Source organism: Sus scrofa, chromosome 7 (assembly GCF_000003025.6).
Source record: "Sus scrofa isolate TJ Tabasco breed Duroc chromosome 7, Sscrofa11.1, whole genome shotgun sequence".
NCBI lineage: Eukaryota > Metazoa > Chordata > Mammalia > Artiodactyla > Suidae > Sus > Sus scrofa.
In genome coordinates this window covers 54,733,598-54,756,128 of record NC_010449.5, presented here as the reverse complement: position 1 = coordinate 54,756,128, position 22,531 = coordinate 54,733,598, and the positions used below count along the sequence as shown (strand labels likewise).

At 46.8% G+C, this 22,531-nt stretch overlaps 1 protein-coding gene across 1 annotated transcript in view; it reads right to left on the bottom strand.

Annotated features, from left to right (window-relative positions):
- ABHD2 (abhydrolase domain containing 2) overlaps window positions 1-22,531 on the bottom strand; it is a 120,447-nt gene that overhangs the window by 20,012 nt on the left and 77,904 nt on the right. The window contains exon 6 of the mRNA XM_001925989.7: window positions 11,262-11,445. Within this exon, the coding sequence (XP_001926024.1) occupies window positions 11,262-11,445 (184 nt within the window). The remainder of the gene's footprint in view (window positions 1-11,261; window positions 11,446-22,531) is intronic.

The window sequence follows — 22,531 nt, the reverse complement described above, 5'->3', positions numbered from 1 at the left end:
GCTGCCAGACCTCAATTTTGGAATAGGAAACATTTCCCATAATATCGCAGTTAAAAAATAAGGAGCCAGTGGGAAATTAAAAGCAAAGAGCATGTGGATTTAACAGCCTGTGACATGCTCATAAAACTTGGGCTGAAGCTCACATGAAGGCTAACGCTGACTTCAAAGGTCAAAGGGCATTCTATAAATGTTTGGGGGGTGGGGGACGCCCCCAAACACTGCAGGGGCAGAAAAGACAGGCCACACACTTTGGGCAGGATCCCGGCTAAGGCAGAACTGACACCTGCCTCTGGGTCTGAGGGAGGAGGAGCTGCTGCCTCGGCGGCCCCCTCTCCTCTGACCTTGGACCCAAGCTGCCCCTTCCTCAGAGAGCCAGAGGTCTCAAAATGCCAGATTTTTCCTGCCCTCACCCATTTCTCCCTTTGCTGACCATCTAACTGCTTTTGTAAGTACCTCCTTCATATTAAAGGGACCGCAGAGGAGGGAGGGAGGAGGCCCTGACTGTAAACTTGAGCTACGGAAAGACTGCAGATCTCTGGTCGGAAAGGCGCAGAGGTGCCATCACTAGAAGGCTCTGGGGATTCACAGGGGCCCAAGGCTCAAGGGGACCGGGATAAGGATGCTGGGACCAGTGTTTCACCAGGCAATGCTGGCTGACACGGATTCCTCGTGTCTTTGGTTACCACTCAGCACATTTAGGGCTATCTTTCACCATCTTTGGGTATAAACTTGAAGGACTGAAAACAACTTTATATTGGCTTAATAAAACACAATCAAGATCAATATATAATAAAAAATTCATTCCACATATTAAAAAAAAAGCCCTGACTTCTTTAATACTAAAACCAACAAACTGAAAAGAAAGAAAAGGGAGGAGTTCCCGTCGTGGCGCAGTGGTTAATGAATCCGACTAGGAACCATGAGGTTGCGAGTTCGGTCCCTGCCCTTGCTCAGTGTGTTAACGATCCGGCGTTGCCGTGAGCTGTGGTGTAGGTCGCAGACACGGCTCGGATCCCGCGTTGCTGTGGCTCTGGTGTAGGCTGGTGGCTATGGCTTCGATTAGACCCCTAGCCTGGGAATCTCCACATGCCGCGGAAGCAGCCCAAGAAATAGCAAAAAAAAAAAAAAAAAAAAAAAAAAAAAAAAAGAAAGAAAAGGGAGGGGAATCTTACAGACTCAGAGAAACAATAAGTCCAAGGTGTAGACGTTTTGTGGATCGCGATGCCAACAAACCACCTGTTAGAAAACTTCCCCTAGACAATCAAGGAAATCTGAACACAGCCTAGAAATGTGATGATATTAGGAATTACTGTTAATTTTTTAGTGGGAGACTGGCATTGTGATTATGTTTAAGAAAAAGCCAGTGGAGTCTTTTAGTGCTACCTAGTGAAATATTTATGGATGAAATGATATGATGTCTGGGACTTGCTTGAAAATAATCCAGTTTATGGGGGAGCGGATGTGGTGTAGAGGGAACTAAAGCAGCCAAAAGTTAAGCGTAGTTGAAATGGGTGATGGGCCCATGGGGGTTTGATATCCTATTCCTTTTATTTTGTAAATGTTCCATAATAATGAAGGAGGGGGAGGAGAAGAGAGAAGAGGGAAAATCTTTTTGGATTATGAGATACTGAAAATTATTTACTCTGCTGAGGAGACCCATGTCAGCTTTTACTGTTAACCATGAGCCTCTATAAGCATTTGCAGGGATGGCGAAAGACCAGCAGGTGGTCTGGAACCACTACACGCATGGCCCCATCAAGAACCTCACTCGTGCGGTTCCCATCAAAGCCAAACTCCAAATTACCTGCCCTGTTTTTGCAGTGAGAGAAGGCAGGAGACAGAACCTGGCAAGTGAGCTGAGGGCTGGGTGCTGGCAATGGGATAACAGTCTAGCAAGACGTCCAGTCCACCTGGCTGGCAAGGGTCAAAGCAGAGGCTTGAACTGACCCCGCTGGGTAGTCTACCAAACTCTGCAGAAGCCAGTTCACCCCTGTAAGCCTTGGTTTCCTCATTGGTCAAATCGGGAGGGGGAACTAGAGCGGCAATTTTTTTTTTTTTTTTTTGCTTTCTTTCTTTTTTTTCTTCTTCTTTCTTTCTTTTTTGGAGCTGTAGCTGCTGGCCTATGCCACAGCCACAGCAATGCTGGATTGGAGCCTCATCTGCGACCTACACCACAGTCACAGCAACGTGGGATCTGAGCCGCCACAGCTCACGGCAATGCCAGATCCTTAACCCACTGAGTGAGGCCAGGGATCGAATCCGCATCCTCGGGGATCCTTGTCGGGTTCATTAACCACTGAGCCATGAAGGGAACTCCCTAGAGTGGCAATTTTCACAGGCGGATGGCTGTACAGCTGAGGTATGTAGACAGCTCTATCACAAGCCTGATGGAGGCTACCCTGGGGGCCTTGGTGGGGCCTTCATCGCTTGTGTTATCGGTGGCTGGGCTTCTGCAGACAGGGGTGGATGTGGTGAGCAGGGAGCTGGCCAACCGCTGGTGTTAAGGTCTCGGCAGAAGAGACCTGAGGATGGGCGAGCTCCAGGGCATGCATCTCATGAGGACAAAGGGAATGTCTGCCTGGAACCCAGGTGACTCAGTCAAGGAGGTTTAAAGAGAAGGGTGGTGGGTGGTGGGTGAGACCACGCAGATGAGACTATGACCACATAAGGCACCGTGGCAGAATGGCTTCAAGGAGGACAGGGTGATGGGCAAAGCAGTGCCAGGAGACCACCTGGGAAAGGAAGGGGAGGGAGGGATGACCTTTCTAGTCTCAGACACCAATGTGCCAATGGGAAGGGCACACACAGGTGAACTTAACTCCAGAGAGTCCTGAAGATTCCAGAGGGGTCAGTGAAACTTGCTGAGATGGGACCAGGAACCCCTGTGATGGACACTGTGTAGCTATCCAAAAATAAGGAAAACTTTGGAGTTCCCATTGTGGGCCAGTGGAAACGAAGCCGACTATTATCCACGAGGATTCGGGTTCAATCCCTGACCTCGCTCAGTGGGTTAAGGATCTGGGGTTGCCTTGAACTGTGGTGTAGGTCACAGACACAGGTGGGATCTGGCACTGCTGTGGCTGTGGTGTAGGCTGGCAGCTGCAGCTCCAATTTGATCCCTAGCCTGGGAACCTCCCTATGCCATGGGTGTGGCCCTAAAAAGCAAAACCAAAACAAAACAAAACAAAAAAACAGAAAGAGGTAAACTTTGAGGAAGAGAAGCAGAAAAGTGCTAAATGGCAAGAAAATACAGACCAGGGTGGAAAAACAAGTGGAGAAGGTTTGGATGAGATCTCCCAGGGAAAGAATTGTCATCTTTTGATGTGACCCACAAAATGGGCACCAAAGCCAGGGGACTTCAGCTCTCCAGACACTGAATAAATCCCTTACTTGACTACTCAGCAAAATGCCCAAGTTCTTTTTTTTTTTTCAGGACCACACCTGTGGCCATGTCGTCATGACAGAGAGGAAGGCCTGTGTGATCCAGAGTGGACCCCTGTTGGAAGGCAGGTTGGCTTCATCGACTTTAGAGAGAAGCAGGATGACTTACAAATGAGAAAGGAGAGAACCCCAAGACACCAGTAAGCCTTCCCTTGGGGTCTCCTCCCAGAATGACATGCATGGATTTTAAAAAAACTGTATCCATTGATGGATATCTCAGTACTATCAAAATGAATTTGATTATTTTAAAATACCTTTATTTCTCATCAGTGTAACATTACAGAATAAAATATTATCTGTATTGGTTTTCCAGGCGTCTGCTGGTGAGGGTTGTCTCTCTGCAGGGTTAAAAGATTTTTAAAAGGTGTTGTGGAAGGAGATGGATTTTTTTTGTTTTGCTTTTTAGGGCCCTCGGCATATGGAGGTTCCCAGGCTAGGGGTTGAATCTGAGCTGCAGCTGCCGGTCTACACCACAGCCACAGCCACGTGGGATCTGAGCCACATCTGCAACTCAGATATTCATGGCAACACTGGATCCTTAACCCACTGAGCAAGGCCAGGGATCGAACCCACATCCTCATGGATACTAGTCGGGTTCATTAACCGCTGAGCCACAACGGGAATTCCAGAGATGGATTTTTAAATCACATAGAGTCCAAACCAAACAGGGGTCGACAGTTATGTTCAGAGCAATCCATTGGGTAAAGGAGAGCTGAGCCAAATGCTTATGCTGCTGGGGTGCTGCTCAGAGGAAGCTCAACCTCTCCAACTCATACTTTGCAAAATGAGTAGACAAAGCACCGACTAAAAGGAATTAAAGCCGGAAGGGAATGACCTGGGGAAAGAATGCACCTAACACCCCAAAGAATTCAAGTCTCCTGGCTCATACAGATTACAGTGCAGAGCGCTGAGAGGCTGTGAGAACGTCAAACAGCTTTCCTGTGGTCTTTGAGAAAATATGGAGGATGAGAATGAGAAAGGGAAGTTCTGGGATTGGCAAGCATGACTTTCATATTCCAAAAAGAGCAAAGAAGGCAGGGGCACTGCCAATTACGATTGGCGAGGATTTATTAAATATGGTCTGAAGCGATATTAAAAAATATCTTGAAAGTACTATGCGAAAAAAACCTTCAAGCACATTAGGTGTTTTCCCAAAGCCCTACCACACCAACATAACAAACATTTTTATTTGGGGAGGGAGAGGGTTCCTTTCCAGGCTTTACTCATTATCAGTCATTAAAAATTGTTTTTTTAGGAGTTCCCATCGTGGCGCAGTGGTTAACGAATCCGACTAGGAACCATGAGGTTGTGGGTTGGACCCCTGGCCTTGCTCAGTGGGTTAAGGATCCGGTGTTGCCATGAGCTGTGGTGTAGGTTGCAGATGTGGCTCGGATCTGGCATTGCTGTGGTTGTGGCATAGGCCGGTGACTACAGCTCCGATTAGACCCCTAGCCTGGGAGCCTCCATATGTCGAGGGAGCGGCCCTTAGGAAAGGCAAAAAGACCAAAAAAAAAAAAAAAGAAATTTTTTTTTTAGTTGTGGTAAAAACACCAGTCATAAAAAACCCCAACATATCATAAAATTTGCCATCTTTACCCCTTTGAAGTGTCAAGTATATCCACACTGCTGTGTAACAGGTCTCCAGAATTTTTTCATCTTTTTGTTTTTGTGTTTTTGTCATTACTTGGGCCGCTCCAGTGGCATATGGAGGTTCCCAGGCTAGGGGTCGAATCGGGGCTGTAGCCGCTGGCTACACCACAACCACAGCAATAGCAACGTGGGATCCGAGCCATGTCTGTGACCTACACCACAGTTCACCGCAACGCCGGATCCTTAACCCACTGAGCAAGGCCAGGGATCGAACCTGCAACCTCATGGTTCCTAGTCGGATTCGTTAACCAATGGGCCACAATGGGAACTCCCAAAACTTTTTCATCTTGAATCTGAAACTATACACCCATTAAACGACAACTCCCCATATCCCTCTCCCGACAATGATTTTTTTTTTTTTTTGTCTTTTTGCTATTTCTGGGGCCGCTCCTGCGGCATATGGAGGTTCCCAGGCTAGGGGTTGAATCGGAGCTGTAGCCGCCGGCCTACGCCAGAGCCACAGCAACGCAGGATCCGAGCCGTGTCTGTGACCTACACCACAGCTCACGGCAACGCCGGATCGTTAACCCACTGAGCAAGGGCAGGGACCGAACCCGCAACCTCATGGTTCCTAGTCAGATTCGTTAACCACTGCGCCACGACGGGAACTCCCCGACAATCATATTTTGACATAGCCACCTTCCCTCCTACTTTTTTTTTTTTTTTTTCCCGGCTGTGTCCATAGCATGTGGAGTCCCCAGGCCGGGTATGGAACCCGAGCCACCGCAGTGACGATGCAGACCCTTAACCCACAGAGCTAGGAGAAAACAACCCTCTCCCACTTTTAATAGACAGCATTTGCCATTTTATGAATTTCCTTAAATTTTTTTTTTTGTCTTCTGTCTTTTTAGGGCTGCACCTGAGGCATATGGAGGTTCCCAGGCTAGGAGTCGAATTGAAGCTGCAGCTGCCGGCCTACACCACAGCCACAGGATCTGAGCTGCATTTTCGACCTACACCACAGCCTCGCGGCAACACCAGATCCTTAACTCACTGAGTGAGGCCAGGGACTGAACCCGCATTCTCATGGATATCAGTTGGGTTTGTTAACCACTGAGCCACAACGGGAACTCCTGAACTTCCTTAATTTTAAAAAATACAAGCAGCCTTGTTTTCCACTGAATTGATATATCATCATTTACAACCATCCCTGATGCTGGACGTGTGGGTTATTTCTAGCTTGGCCCTACAAGAGAGTCATACTGCAGTGGGGGCAGAGCCAGGACTAGCCTTGAACAGCAAGGCCTCTGGGAGGAAGACGGCAGCACCTCTAGACCCAGGAGACCCTGGCAGAAGCTGGTTGCCCTTCAGAGGCAGGGCTGACCTGCAGAGAGGGCATTACCTCTAGCTAGCTCAGCTTGAGATTGCAAGCAAAAGAAAACCCCTCTCTGCCATAGGGACTGGGTCCCGAATCCTACCTACCTGCCTGGCTGGGCTTTGTGGCATGATGGGGCAGGGAGCTCAGACAAGGGTGAGTGGCCACCTGTCAACCCCCTTTCTTCCTCAGCAGGATGCACTTCTGCACGAATGGGATCCGTGAGTCAAAGGGCTTATTATATACTCTCCTTTTTTTTTTCTTTTTTGACTGCCCTGTAGCATTTGGAGCTCCCCCGCCAGGAATCAGATCCTAGCCATGACTGCCACCTAAGCTGCAGTTTGGCAACGCTGGATCCTTAACCCACTGTGCTGGGCCGGGGATTAAACCTGAGTCCCAGGGCTCCCGAGATGCTGCCGATCCTACTGCGCCACAGTGGGAACTCCCACCCTCATTTTTTCTGACTAAAAAATTTACAGCGAAAAATAGACAAAAGTCCTTGAGGACAAACTGGTTAGCTTCATAACCCAGCGGTGGCAAAGCTAGGAGGTTTCCGAGGTTGGAGTTCTGTCCATGGAGTTTTGTCTCAACTCAGCAGATTTTCCCCCTTTGCTTAGCCCTGATACAAAATTACTGAGTATTAAAATGATTTATAGCTCTACAACTATAAACAAAGATTTGATGAAAGTATAACTCTACAGAGAGACTTTTTGAACACGGTTGCTTTTGTCATAAACTTATCCATAGTCTGGAGTTTGCCCATTAAAAGCAAGAGAGAACATATATACTGCTTGTCAGGGAAAGTGGGGCCTGGTCCTTCCTTGGGACAGGAGAATGAATGTGACCAGCATCCCAAAGGACACAGGTTCAATCCCTGGCCCTGCTCAGTGATTACTGGTGGATTCTGCAATGCAAAATTCCTGAGGGCTTCCTCAGGAATGAAGACTTGATTTTACCTGCAATGAGACCACAGAAGCTTCCCCTATCTCTTTTTTTTCTTTTTCTTTTCAGGGCCACACCTGCAGCATATAGAAGTTCCTAGGCTAGGGGTGGAATCGGAGCTGTAGCCCCCGGCTTATTCCACAGCCACAGCAATGCCAGGTCTGAGCCGTGTCTGTGACCTACATCACAGCTCACGGCAATGCCGGATCCTTAACGCACTGGGCAAGGCCAGGGATCGAACCTGCATCCTCATGGATACTAGTCCTGTTCTTAACCAGTTGAGCCACAACAGGAACTCTTTCCCTTCCCTTTCCTTTAAGCACCACAAGGGCAGGGAATCTATGAGCCTTGTTTAAGGCCGTGCCCCATCACCCAGAGGGGTGTCTTGCAGAATGAATCAAAGAACCAATGAACAAATTAATTGGAGGTAATCTCTTAGCATCACTGCTTCTCCTTCTCACATTCTTGTCTGCTTGTTACTCACTGGGTGAATGTATAATCAAGGAGCTTCATAATAGCGTCAAATGATTAATTAAACCAGAGAGTTGGGCTGAATCTGACCACGTGTTTCCAGGGCTAGTTGGCAGCTGTTCATGCTGAGGGAACATGTTAAGCCAGCTGGATGCCATGTCGTTTCGGGGCATCTGTCTCCCCCCCTCACTGGTTCAGCACCTCATCAGATTCGAGCTTGTTTAGCAGCAGCTAGACTTTGCTACCTACAGCAAGCAGGTGCTGGCTTCTGAGCCTGGAGTTGGCTCTGGCTAGCGGGAGGTGCGCTACTGGGAAGAGAAGCCAGAGGGAACGGATGAATCACTGACAAGCGGGTCTGTAGACTCAGCTAGGAAGGATTTACCAGAAGCATGACCTCCTGAGTGGCCCCTGCAGAGGCAGACGAGCCCTCCCTGCTCCACCTTGACGTAAAGGAAGCATGGCTGCCATCATCTCAGTGCTGAAAAGGCTCATTGCCCTAAAGCCTTGGCAGGAAAGAGAAAACGTTATACTGGTTTAAAGTAAGGCACAGGCCTTCAGCAAGATCTCATTAAAATGTTGAGGGGGAACTCTATCCAGTCGCTTGTGATAGAACATGATGGAAGACAATGTGAGAAAAAGAATGCATAGATACATATGACTGGGTCACTTTGTTGTACAGCAGAAATTGACAGAGCATTATAAATCAACTCTAAAAAAAAATAAATCAACTCTAATGGGAAACATAAAAATCTTTAAAAAATGTTGAGGGGGACCTGAGCCCCAGGCGGCCCCAGCACACACAGGGCAGTGGTATTCCTCTGATGTGCTCTCAGTCCTGTGTAGGGTCACAGGATCTTACTGCTCTAGCGGATAAAGAGGCTTGTTTCTTTCCTCAGTGCGGGAGACTGATGTGACAGTAAGTATGAGTATGAAGATCTTTGAGGTCTCAAAGAGGAGTGGTGTAGACCATGTCTGCAAGACGTATAGCGCCTCAGAGGTGTTGGTTAGTTTCCTGGTTTCTTAAACCTCTTTGATTTATTTTTAACACCTCCGTTTATCTGTGCTTGGCCAGCAGCAGGTGGCGCTGTTGCAGTGAAATGAAATGACGTGGTTGTCATTTACTATTCTGTGGATTGAAAAAAATGAAAAGACGTGTCCCAGCTCCTCCATCAAAGCCAGTGCTCTTGGAACACCAAGTCAGTGTTCCCGGTAATTTCACAGCACTTGGTTTAGGAGGGGACACCCGTGGTTCTGATTTTACAGATGCTAGAAGGTTTGCCCCAAACTGGACCACTCGGCGGATGAGAGAGCAGGTGGGACGTCCTGCCACTCCTTGTTCCCTGGGGTCCCCTGGCCACCCCTCTGCTCGTCTCTCAACTATCCCAGTCACTGGATGGGATGGGCCTTTGGTTAACTCTGGTTATGTCATGGCTACGGATTGGGAGCTGGTTATTTCTAGTCAAGCCAGCATAAAGCAACCTGTCAGGCTCACCAGTGTACAGAGGGCAGTGAAGGGGAGGATTCCCATCAGGAGGACGAGGGGACTGACCCAGTCCTACCCTAGAGCTGGAGAAACCACGGACGCCTCCAGGCCCAATGCACCCACATCTCAGAAGCTACCTGTGCAACGGGCCCAAAAGCAGATACCCGGCCCCGTGCCCCAGGGTCATGAATTAGATCTCCAGGGGTGGGGCCCAAGGGAATGAATTTCTTTCTAGCATGACCCTCCAAGGGATTCTGAACCAAGTGAGGCGGTTCCCTAGACTGGTCTTTGTGATCTCATGTTCTAGCCCACTTCTCATTTTACAATGAGTAATGATGATAATTAACAGTTACCCACTTAACTTTCTACGGGGGTGCTGGCACTGTTGCAAATAATTCATACCCCTGAACTTGTGTGACCCCCACTGTGGCCCAAGAGGTGGGTACTGTTGATTATTACTGTCATCCCCGTATTGCAGGTGGGATCGAACAGGGACTGAACCTGCATCCTCATGGATCCTAGCTGGGTTCATTTCCACTGAGCCACAATGGGAAATCCAATCAGGGAGGGTTTTTTTTCCCTTGGAACTTAGGAAATGACATCAGCAGGGATGTCTTTCATGTCTGCTTTTGGGGACATTGAATTTCTCCTCTTTGCCCAGCTTTAAGGCTCAGGCAGGGGCTGAATTCTAAGCCTGCACTTGCCCTTTGGAGACTTCAAATTCCAGCACTCGATATTTTTAGAAATAACGTGGCCTCTATTCATTAGAAAGTGACAAAACAGGCTTGAACTACACCATGAGAGATATAGGTGAGCCAAAAAGTAAGGATTCATTCATTACCTGTAAGGATTGTTTGTTTGGCATTAGACTGCAGTAATCCGGGAGGGTTTTTTGCTTTTTAGGGCCCCACCCGCAGCAAATTAAAGTTCCCAGACTAGGGGTTGAATCGGAGCTACAGCTGCCAGCCTACACCACAGCTCATGGCAACGCCGGATCCTTAATCCAGTGAGCAAGGCCAGGGATTGAACCCGAATCCTCATGGATCCTAGCTGGGTTTGTTTCCACTGAGCCACAGTGGGGAACTCCAATTGGGGAGGCTTTTTTTTTTTTTTCCTTAACTTTTTTGTGTGACTTTGGATTTCTTCAAGAGATCTTTAATAACTGGTCATACCCATTTGTAAGAAAAAAGACATTATCATAAGGAATGAGTACAGGAAAAAATATGAATGCCTCTGAAGAGTGTGGAGAGTGTGTGAGTGTGCACGTGTGTGAGTGTGTGTTGACTCTGGCGGGATCTAGGACAACAATGATGTTGGAGGGTGGTCAGGGCAGACAATAACGCCGCCCCTGGTGGGGCTCATCCTATGCGGTACTGTTATGAGGGTCTGAGGGGAGAGGTAACCCTTTACTCAGTAGGTCCTCGCTTGCGTGTGAGTCTAGGATGCCTGGGAGAGGGGACTACTTGGAGGTAAGGGTGTGAACGAAATGGCTTCTACTGATCCCTTCCAGATGCCATCTGAGACTCAACTCTTCAGTATTTAGGAGGCATCTGGGCTCATAAGGCCCTGCTCTAGCACCTGGTTTGCCAAGTATCCCATGTTTTCATAAGCTCACAGTTCTGCAAAAAGCTCTGGGGCACAGGTGAAGTCACACCCCAGAGACTTCAACGGGAAACAGCAGCTAGGAAGGGAGGGCTCTGGCTTATTCAGTTATAGATACGATCCCCCAAAACAGCTGCAGAGCCCAGGCTTCCAGGGTCTGATAGGACAATTTCAGTGCATGATGTGGAAGCGAAAAAGGTGAACCCCCGACCCAGAACTTCTACTCAGTCTGCCCCAGCATTTCCCCCGGGGCTTCCAAGGTCAGTGTCTGGTGTGATGGGGCATCTCCATAGATGAGCGCTCACTCGGGGACTGGATGGCAGACAGGAGGGGGAGCACACGGCCGGCATCACTCACCTCAGTGCGCTGTAGCCCTGGCACACGCTGACGCAGCAAAGGACCTTTTCTTGGTTGGCCTGGGTCTCCCCCAAGTATTTACACACGATATTACCGCCCAGGCTAAAGCCCACAACCACCAGCTGGGTGAGGGGATACGTCTTCTTGATGTAGTTGACCATGGCTCCAAATTCCCAGGTACAGCCTGTGGGCATAGAGGTAAGACCACATGGTCATTTCAGGTATAACCAAGACTGGACAAAATGTGAGCTGGAGGGTTACTGAATGGTTGCCAAGATACTGAGAGAGAGAAAGAGAGGGAAAGATGTATGTAGACAGCTAGCCCTCTGTACCTCTCAGTTCTGCATCCACAAGATTCAACCAAACACAGATCGAAAATACTCGGAAAAAAAATCACAGAAAGTTTCAAAAAGCAAAACTTGAAAATGCCATGCGAGGCAACTATTTACGTAGCATTTACATTGCGTTAGATCTAAGTAATCTAGAGATGACTTAAGAGTATACAGGAGGATGTTCACCCGTTATATGCAAATACTATGTCTCTTTATATAAGGGACTTCAGTGTCCATACATTTTGGTATGTACAGGTGTCCTGGAGTTTCTGTCCTGGCTCAGCAGTGATGAACCTGACCAGTATCCCTGAGGATGCAGGTTCGATCCCTGGCCTCGCTCAGTGGGTTGAGGACCCAGTGTTGCCATGAGCTGTGGTGTAGGTCACAGAAGTAGCTCGGATCTGGTGTTGCTGTGGCTGTGGTGTAGGCTGGCAGCTACAGCTCTGATTTGACCCCTAGCCTGGGAGCTTCCATATGGCACAGGTGCAGCCCTAAAAAGCAAAAAAATAAAAAATAAAAATAAAAAAATAAAAAATAAGTAAATAAAAAAAAGAACACAACAACTACAGAGGTCCTGAAACCAATTCCCTGAGAATAATGAGAGACGGCTGTATAGGTGTGTGTGTGTCTGTGTATGTGTGTGGAGAGAAAGAGAGAGAGATACACATACATCTAGGCAAACCTCTCTTTGGCTCCTTCAGAGAAGGTCCCAGATGCCCCTCACATGAGAGGAAATGGGGCATTAGCAGTGCCCATGAAGGAAGGGTCCGTGTATCAAACACACATGTTCAGTGATGCTCCTTTAAGGGTGGGTTGTGAGAGGCCTATCTGGACACTTATGAAAACCAGAAGACATTCAGGGTGTGCATGACCACGTATGTTCACACCCAGATGTAAACCAAAACAAGAGCAAAACCGTCTGGGCTTCACTTCTTAGGCTAGCAGAGAAGGCTGTACCCTTGTGTACAATGATTTGCGGTGCTAAGTACCAAGTGGATGTTATTTACAGGATCGTCTTGTCACTGTGGAGAAGGGAAGGAGAGACAATCTTTATGCCAGAGGGACGGTCATGATGCTCTGTGGGATTAGGACAAAATGTTCTTGGTGACATAGGGACTGGTGCCAAGGGAGGCAAACCCATTCAGAAATGCACAGAGGAGACTTCTGAATGGAGAGGGTGTGAGGGCCTAGTGTGCCCTGGGCGGATGATGTCAACTGGTGTTCCTTTGGGAAGCTATTATTTTTCAGTCTATTTAGGGCCACACCCGCAGCATATGGAAGTTTCCAGGCTAGGGGTCAAATCGGAGCTTCAGCTGCTGGCCTATACCGCAGCCACAGCCACGCCAGATCTGAGCCGAGTCTGTGACCTATACCACAGCTCACGGCAATGCCGGATCATTAACCCACTGAGCAAGGCCAGGGATCGAACCTGCATCCTCATGGATGCTAGTTGAGTTCCTTACCACTGATCCACAACGGGAACTCCCTGAAGTCAAGTCCCAGCAGCTTTGCTAAGAGGAGGAGGTTGGTGGCCATAGATGACTGAAAGGATTCATCACATCCTTCTAAGGCCCACCCCAGATTCTGCAAGGGGGACAAAATAAAACCTAACAGGGGAGGCGAGGGATTTTGGTAAGAAGCATGCACAAGACTGGCCAGCATAAAGACAATAAGGATTTTGTTCATTTAAAAAAAAAAAAAAGATGGGTATTCCTGTTGTGGCTCAGCAGTAATGAATTTGACTAGCATCCTTTAGGATGCAGGTTCAATCCCTGGCCTCGCTCAGTGGGTTAAGGATCCGGCTTTGCCGTGAACTGTGGTGCAGGTCACAGACTCGGCTCAACAACTCCTCTTTGCATCTAGCCTAGGCCAGGCCAGCACAGCCTCATGCAGGGGGTCTCAACCTGCAGGGTATGTGGAACCACCTGGAGCAGGTTTTAAAACTGGGTATTCCCGGGCTTCACCTCTAAAGAAGCTTATTCAGTAAGATGGGGCCCCAGCCCAGGAATCTGCATTAAAATTTTTTGGGGAGTAGGTTATTTGTGTACACGGCACAAAATTCAAATGACATAAAAGACACGGTAAAAGGTACTTTCCTATATTCTTTTAAAAACATCTGGTGTTCCCGTTGTGGCTCAGTGGTTTACGAACCCATTAGTATCCATGAGGACGTGGGTTTGTTCCCTGGCCTTGCTCAGTGGATTAAGAATCTGGCGTTGCCATGAGCTGTGGTGTGGGTCGCAGACGCGGCTCGGATCCTGCGTTGCTGTGGCTGTGGTGTAGGCTGGCAGCTGTAGCTCTGATTAGACCCCTAGCCTGGGAACCTCCATATGCCATGGGTGAGGCCCTAAAAAGACAAAAAAAATCCCACCAATGTCAGCACGCATATTGTTTAGTCCCATGTTTTTAACAGTATGTTTTGGAAGTCACTGTGTAACAATACACAAAAAGCTGCCTTTTTTTTCATTTTTCTTTTTAATGAGGTATAACATATACTCAGGAAAGTGCACAAGCGTTTACACCTACGTAACCACCGCACAGACCAAAATGTAGAATATTCCCAACCTTCCAGGAGGCCCCCAGTACTTTCAGATTGTGATCATGAGTCAGAATCTAGAAAGAAGAATGAGGGTGCCTCCTGGAATGGGTGTTCTTTTACAGGCTCTGCGGGTGATTCCAAATTGCAGTCCAGGTTGAGAAACGCTGGTCTAGGAAACAAGGATCTCTCCTGCTCAAGAAGGGAAAAACATTTAAAAAAGCATATGCCCAAGGTCTCTGGGCCAGTCCTTTTCACTTGCAGTAAGCAACCTTCACACATGGGGGCGCTGCTCTGCTCTTCGGCAGCTTTCCAAATCTTGTCTCAAAGCCAGATTTCCACAGGGGGTGAGCCCCTGCTCAACCCAACCAGGCATCTCTTATGGGCCTATCAAGCTCCTAACAAAAGCAATCTTTAAAGCTCCTTTTTAGTAATGGTTCTTGTAGAGTGAATCAGAAAAGCTGCATTGAGGTTAAATACTATTGCAAGAAAAATGTGCCAGTTTAGTGGTTCTCAGAGTGTGGTCCAACAGCTTTAGAACTGCCTGGGAGTTGTTCAAATTGTAAGTTCTTCTTTTTCTTTTAAATTAAATTACTGTTGACTTACAATGTTGCGTTAATTTCTTTTTTTTTTCTTTTTGCTATTTCAGGGCCTTGGCATATGGAGGTTCCCAGGCTAGGAGTCGAATGGGAGCTGTAGCCACTGGCCTATGCCATAGCCACAGCAACGCAGATCTGGGCTGTGTCTGCAACCTACACCACAGTTCACAGCAATGCCAGATCCTTAATCCACTGAGCAAGGCCAGGGATCGAACTTGTGTCCTCATGGATATTAGTTAGATTTGTTTCTGCTGAGCCACAACGGGAACTCCTATTAATGCTTTTGATAGGACAAATCTCTGGTCCTGCAATTCCACTTCTGGGGACCTTATACTGCAGATGTGTAAGAAGATGTATGCAAATGAGTGCAGACATATGCGCCAGAATGTTCACTGCAGTGCTGTTTGTAGCAGCAAAGGATTGAAACAACCTAAATTTCCATCAATAGATGACTATTAAATGGCTGTGAAAAAGAACAACGTAGAGTCCGGTCTGCTGACTTGTACTGACTCAGAGCCATCTTACCGAGGGGCAAAAACCAGGGCGTCAAAAGCAGTGCCACCATCTCCTGGGTGTACTTGGGCTTTAAAGGGGTTGTACCTGCACACATATCTGATTTGGTATTGGCCGAAAAATGATAGCAGATGTTGCTTTTCTGGAGAGGATGGCTAGGATGGGAGGCAGATAAAGATGTTTCAGTCAGTGCTAAATACACCCAGCATAGCTCTCAGGCTGGAGCAGTGACTTGGTTGGGGACATTATTTGCCTGGGTAAGAAATAGTTCTGAGGGACTTATTTTCAATTATTACTATCCCCATGTCCTTGGGGTCCTGCTGAATTTTGTTCATCCTTTGGTTAATTATTTATATCTTTGTTTCGTTCTAGCGCTGAAGGAACCTCTACTAGATTATAAATGCCATAAAAATCTATTAGATTATAAAAAATCTATTAAATCTATTAAAGATCTATTAATCTATTAAACATCTACTAGATTATAAATGCCATAAAAAAGCAAAGATATTCTTGGTCTCATTCACTGCTGTATCTGCGGGCCCTCAACCATTATCACCTAAATGAATGGGAAAGATGCACTTTGTTCCAGGTCCTGTGCTAGGAACTTAAACACAGATGAGGAAGTGGATTTAAAAAGATCACATGACCCCCAACCTCACACCGTGAGTGAATGAGTGGGAGCCTCAGGCTTTGGACCATGTCTAACTTCAAAGGCCAAGTCCTTTGCCTGATGTCCCAAATCTACCTAAGTAATTGGACTGCCAAACTTTATTTTTTAATTGTTTTTTTAAATTTATTTTTTTTTATTATAATGATTTTTATTTTTATCATTAGAGCTGGTTTAGTGTTCCATCAATTTTCTACTGTACAGCATGGTGACCCAGTTACACATACATGTGTACATTCCTTTTTCTCACATTATCATGCTCCATCATCAGTGACCAGACATAGTTCCCAGTGCTGCACAGCAGGATCTCATTGCTAATCCTTTTAATTGCTAAAAGTCTTACTTTCTCACCATCTGATGCCTTTTGGACCTAGCTTCTTTACCCAGGTTTGAGACTAAATATCTGAAACCGAAGGATGCTCAGATGTCACGGGGCAGTTACAAAACTTGGATTTCGTTACGCGGATTTGCTATGCTGTTAAGGAGCAATTATAGCTAATTGTGTAAGCACTTCAGGAGCCTCAATTTAATTAAATCCAAGCATTTCTGATCTGGATGAAAGGCCAGCCCTGCCTCGTCCCAGACAAGCTGCTGGGCATTTTGTGAGGAGCTGCCTTTTCTTCCAGACAAGGGAGCGGCAAGCACATGGTGTCTTCCCAGCTCCAGGATCAGCCTCTGGTAGATGCTGGGTCATCCCGGGATTTCCACTCCATGTCAGTTACCAAACACCCTCAGGGTCTGGAAACACCTCCCCCTGCTCTGTTATTAAGAGTTACAGCTCAAGTTCCCATTATGCCTGTTGTATAGGTCGTGGCTCGGATCTCGAGTTGCTGCATCTGTGGTGTAGGCTAGCAGCTGCAGCTCCGTTTGACCCCTAGCCTGGGAATTTTCACATGCTGAGGGTGTGGTCCTAAAAAGAAAAAAAAAAGAAAAAAGAAAGAAAGAAAGAAAGGAAGAAAGAAAGAAAGAAAGGAAATTTACAGTGATCTGTTTTTTAATACCAGGAGGGTTTTTTTTTTTCTTTTTTCTTTTCTTTTTTTTTTTTTTTTTTTTTTTTCCTTTTTGGGGCCGCACCCAAGGCATATGGAGGTTCCCAGGCTAGGGGCCGAATCGAAGCTACAGCTGCCAGCCTACAGCACAGCTCATGGCAATACTGGATCCTTAACCCACTGAACGAGGTCAGGGATCAAACCTACATCCTCATAGATACTGGTCGGGTTCGTTTACTGCTCAGCCACGACGGGAATCCAGTAATAGGAGGATTTTAATGAGGTTCTATGTATTTAATCCTTAAGGGATTAGCACCAGTAACAAGATTTAAGTATCTAATCTTGCTGTAGCTTTTTAAGACAAGATGAAACAGAAGCCACTAACCTGGCCTTAGAGACCTGAGTACCACGTGACTATCTTGGAAAAGCAAACTGCCAAGGACAAGAAACCTCTAAACGAAGGCAAGGCTAAGGGTGCCTGAAAACTACTATTTCAAAGGCCATTTCCCCCCAAATGGCACTAACATGACTCAGTCGGCTCAAACACAGGCACCCAGAGACCTGGTGTTCCTAGTGGATGGAGGCTTTGCGTCATCTCTATACCCTCCACGCTGGGCCTGGGCCTGGCACACGGTGGTGGGTGTGCCACCGATGTTAGTTGAATCATGTGGAGCGAAAGCACACAATATCAGCCAGTGTGACTGTGCAGGGAACAGGAGAGAAGAACCTAAATATCTTTCCCACTAAATTTAATCTGAGAGAGTGATCTGGTCAGGCTAATGACATGGCTTGCTGGCAGGTGGCTGGGGGCTGAGCAGCCCCTAGCATTTTCCTGGTGAAGGTATGTGAGTCATTTCTTAGAGCTGCGGGCAGGCTACTGCAGAGCTGAGTCACTCCGGAAGAAAACAGCTATAGAAATAAAGTGAGAGCCCTCTTTGCTCACCATATTCAATGGCCTTGCCTTTCTCTCTCAAAAGATTTTCACAAATGAGTGCTTTGGGTTTTTTTTTTTTTTGTCTTTTGTCTTTTTAGGGTCATACCCTCGGCATATGGAGGTTCCCAGGGTAGGGGTTGAATCAGAGCTACAGCTGCCAGCCTACACCACAGCCACAGAAACGTGGCATCTGAGCCATGCCTGTGACCTATACCATAGCTCACAGCAACGCTGGATCCTTAACCTGCTGAGCAAGGCCAGGGATTGAACTTGCGACCTCATGGATACTAGTCCGGTTCGTTAACCACTGAGCCATGATGGAAACTCCTGGCTTTGTTTACTTGGGTAATCCTGAAAACTGCCCTCTTCTGACTGAAGGTAAACATTCAGATCTCATCCTGAAAGCACAGACCAGTTGATGCTTCTCCACAGTTCTGCTCGGGATATTACTCCCCAACACGTCCCTAAACTCTGGGTCCCTGGGCATCTCAATGCTCGGTGACTCTCAGCGGATGGTCCTGTCAGATGTTTTACTAAGATGCTTGAACTTCTGCACATTCACTGCCTTCACTTCCTCATTCTCTCTCTCTCCTCACCCACTTCCTCCTCCTCCTCCCTTCCCACAGTGTCCTTCTGCCATAACCCTTGACTGTTGCAGAGGCAACACAGTTCAGGGCTGTCGTCTAGAGTCACAAATACAATTCGAAATGGGTCTGTGTCAATGAAAACGGTAGATGTAAGGGAGATCCCATTGTGGGTCAGCGGTAATGAACCCAACTAGCATCCACAGGGATGCAGGTTCTACCCCTGGCTTCCCTCAGTGAGTTAAGGATCTTGCATTGCCGTGAGCTGTGGTGTAGGTTGCAGATGAGGCTCGGACCCTTTGTTGCTATAGCTGTGATGTGGGCTGGCAGCTGTAGCTCTGATTTAGCCCCTACCCTGGGAACCTCCATATGCCAAGGGCTCGACCCTAAAAAGACAAAAGACAAACACAAACACACACACACAAAACACTCTGATTCAACCCCTAGCCTGGGAATGTCTGTATGCCTCCGGGGTGGCCTTAAAAAAAAAAAAAAAAAGAAAAAAAAAAAACCTTTTTAAAAAGAGAAAATGGTAGACATGAGAAGCTTACAGAAACATTTATGTTCATGATCTAGTTAAGCATCTTCAGGAACAAAGTAGAAGTTCCTTAAAGATCACTGTCTGCAGCTCTTTGTGGCAAGATGTCTTGGATCATGGGTGATCTCTGCAGCATGCTGTGAGCAGGGTGACCACACATCCGTTTTTGCCTGGAGAGTCCTGGGGTCTGTCTGTTATTCTGATGCAGTTAATTAGTAAGATCCTCTTTTACACTCAAAAGTGATCTAGCTGGGATACTAAATTATATGGTCACCCCAGGTACAGGGCCACACTCCCTTCTAAGATGGAACTGCTGCCCCCTAAGCAAGGTAAGGTTTTCTGATCTTACATTGAGGTTCTGAAAGCCAGTTTAACAAAAAATTCCAGGATTAAACCCAACTAGACATGAATGAAGACTCTCCTCCAAGCAACAAAAAAGGCAGCGCTGAACTTTCAGGCACCTCTTCTCCACTTGATATCTAAAACAAGAAAGTCAAGTGCTTCAGAATTAGGAATAAGTGGAGAGCCCACTTCACTGTTTCAACTCACAGGAAAAGGCCACTTAAGTCATTTGATACCATTATCAATGCCAGAGTGTCAAAGTTTTCTTTCTTTTTTCTTTTGCTTTTTAGGGCTGCACCTGTGGTACGTGCAAGTTCCTAGGCTAGGGGTCACATTGGAGCTGCAGCTGCTGGCCTATGCCACAGCCGCAGCCAATGCCAGATCCATAACCCAGAGTGGGGCCAGGGATTGAACCCACATCCTCATGGATACTAGTCAAGTTCATGACTGCTGAGCCTTGACGGGAACTCTGTCGCCTTTATTCTAGTGAGCAATATCCTAAAAAGGCAGTGAACACTGTGACAGAAGCGGTACTGAGTTGGGGTTAAGAATCATGCAGTTTGAATGCTGGTCCTGCCACTTACTGGCAAGGTACTCAACCTCCCTAAGCCTGGGATCTGGGGAAGCTAACGCCTACCTCTGAGGCATCAGGAGGAACCAGGGAACTAATACACGTGAATGCTAAGTGGATGTCTCGCACTGTTAGAGCAAGACAAATGGTAACTGCTGTCATGTGGGATTTTCCTTAATGAATTTATCTTTCAAAGGCAGCATGAAGGATTCTAAATTGCAGAAGTGTCTAATTATTCATCTAGGAAATCCTTGTGTTCAAGAGAGATCCATTTCTAACAATTTCTTTTCTTTTCCTTCCTTCTTCCCTCCCTCTTTTCCTTTCTTTCTCTCTTCTTCCTCTCTTTTTCATTTTCTTTCTTTTCTTTCTTCTTTCTTTCTTTCTTTCTTTCTTTCTTTCTTTCTTTCTTTCTTTCTTTCTTTCTCTTTCTTTTCCTTCCTTCCTTCCTTTTTCCTCCCTCTTTCTTTCCTTCCTTCCTTCTTTCCCCATGCCCATGGCATGACAAAGTTCCTGGGGCCAGGAAGCAAACCCATGCCACAGCAGCGACCTGAGCCATAGCAGTGTCAACACCAAATCTTTAACTTGCTAGGCCACCAGGGAACTCCCTCCAACAATTTCCAATCACATTAGCAAAGATGTATAATAACAAGGGATTAGTATTTCAGTGGTTTAGAACAGAGTTATTCTGATAAGGGGAAAAAGGTCTTTTGCAATTTTCTCAGAAAGAGAAGTCTCATGGGGGAGGGGGGTGTTAAAAAGTAGGAAAAGAAGAATGCAGGTTCATACTGATGCCCTCTTTAGTCAGCCTCTGGTCAAGACCACAGTTTCTGAAGGCCAAAAGTGCATCACAGTGACTGGCAGGCCTGCTGTCTGCTCCAGGGTGACATGGTGCACAAGGGCAGGTCACATAATCACGCGACACATCTGCTTGAGACACACTCGTTTGTACGTCACCTCACATCCACAAACCATCCTTCTGCATCCCTGCCCTTGATCCTCCCTTGGCCACACAATGTAGGGAGCACTCTGTATGGGCCAACAGGGTTCGAGGCACGGGCGGGAGGCGGCTACAGCAGCACACGAAGACTGCCGGAGGGAGCTTGTGGAGGGGACTTTGGGGATAGAGACAGGAAGCAGACATGTGAACAAATACACCATTTCACCGAGTCACAAGTGCCTTGAAGAACGGACACTGGGGATTAGACAGAGAATGACTGGGGGTGAGGGGTCATGGAAGGACTCTTCCAGAAGGTGGTCTCTTGAGCAAGATCTGAATGACAAGGAGAAGCCTCAGGAGGACCAGAGAAGGGCCGTCTGCACAGAACTCAGGCAGATGGGCAGGCCCCTTGGGGCAGCGCCTGGCACCTGCACATGTTCTGTATGGGCTGTGGCAGGTCCCAGGGAGCCAGATCCCTCTTCGTGTCACAGCCGGTCACCCCATATGGAGGAGGCTGGCCTGACTGAGGGCTATTTAAAGGGAAGGGAAGGGAATTTAAAAGACATTTTAGGAAACTTTCAGCTGACCACAATGTAATGGACCCAATTTAGATCTAGATTTAATCTAGTCCATTTGACTAATACAGAAATTCAACAGAGGACTTGACAAAATAATTCTAAAGTTCAACTGGAAAAATAAAAATGCAGAAAGACGAAAGCACATGTTGAAGAAGCAATGAATCAGGTGAATCCTATCAGATATTAGGCCATATAACAAAACAGCAATAATTAAAATTTAATAATATTTAGGTACATAAATAGAAGTCGACAAATACACTTGTACTGAAGTACAGAAAGTCCATAAATAGACAACTATTTGACATACAACTAACTGTGATGACGGCTGTTCAGTTCTAGCATGCTAACTCTTGAACTGCCTCAGTTTACCAGTCAGAAGAAACAAACATGGGCTTTGTTCTAATACGGCCAGCTTGGCTGAAGGATTGCTCCTTATTTAATAGTCCAGGAAAATTTATTAAAACTCATTCTTGGAGTTCCCATCGTGGTGCAGCAGAAGTGAATCTGACTAGGAACTATGAGATTGTGGGCTCGATCCCTGGCCAGCGTTGCCGTGAGCTGTGCTGTAGGTTGCAGATGCAGCTCGGGTCTGGTGTTGCCGTGGCTGTGGTGTAGGCCGGTGGCTACAGCTCCGATTGGACCCCTAGCCTGGGAATCTCCATATGCCGCCAGGAGTGGCCTTAGAAAAGGCAAGAAAAAAACAAAACAAAATAAAAAAAACCAAAAAACCCCTCATTTCCTTATTTTTTTATTTTTAATTTTTAACTGAAGCACAGTTGGTGTATAATATTATATAAAATACAGGTATACAATATAGTGATTCACATTTTTTTTTTTTTTGCTTTTTAGGGCTGCATGTACCGCATGTGCAAGTTCCCAGGCTAGGGGTCCAATCAGAGCTATAGCTGCTGGTCTACACCACAGCCACAGCAACGTGGGATCTGAGCCACATCTGTGACATACACCACAGGCTCACAGCAACACGGGATCCTTAACCCACTGAACAAGGCCAGGGATGGAACCTGCATCCTCATGGGTACTAGTCAAGTTCGTTACCGCTGAGTCACACAAAAGCAACTCCATGATTCACAATTTTAAAGAGTATACTTCATTTATAATTATAACATATTTGCTATCTATATTCCCTGTG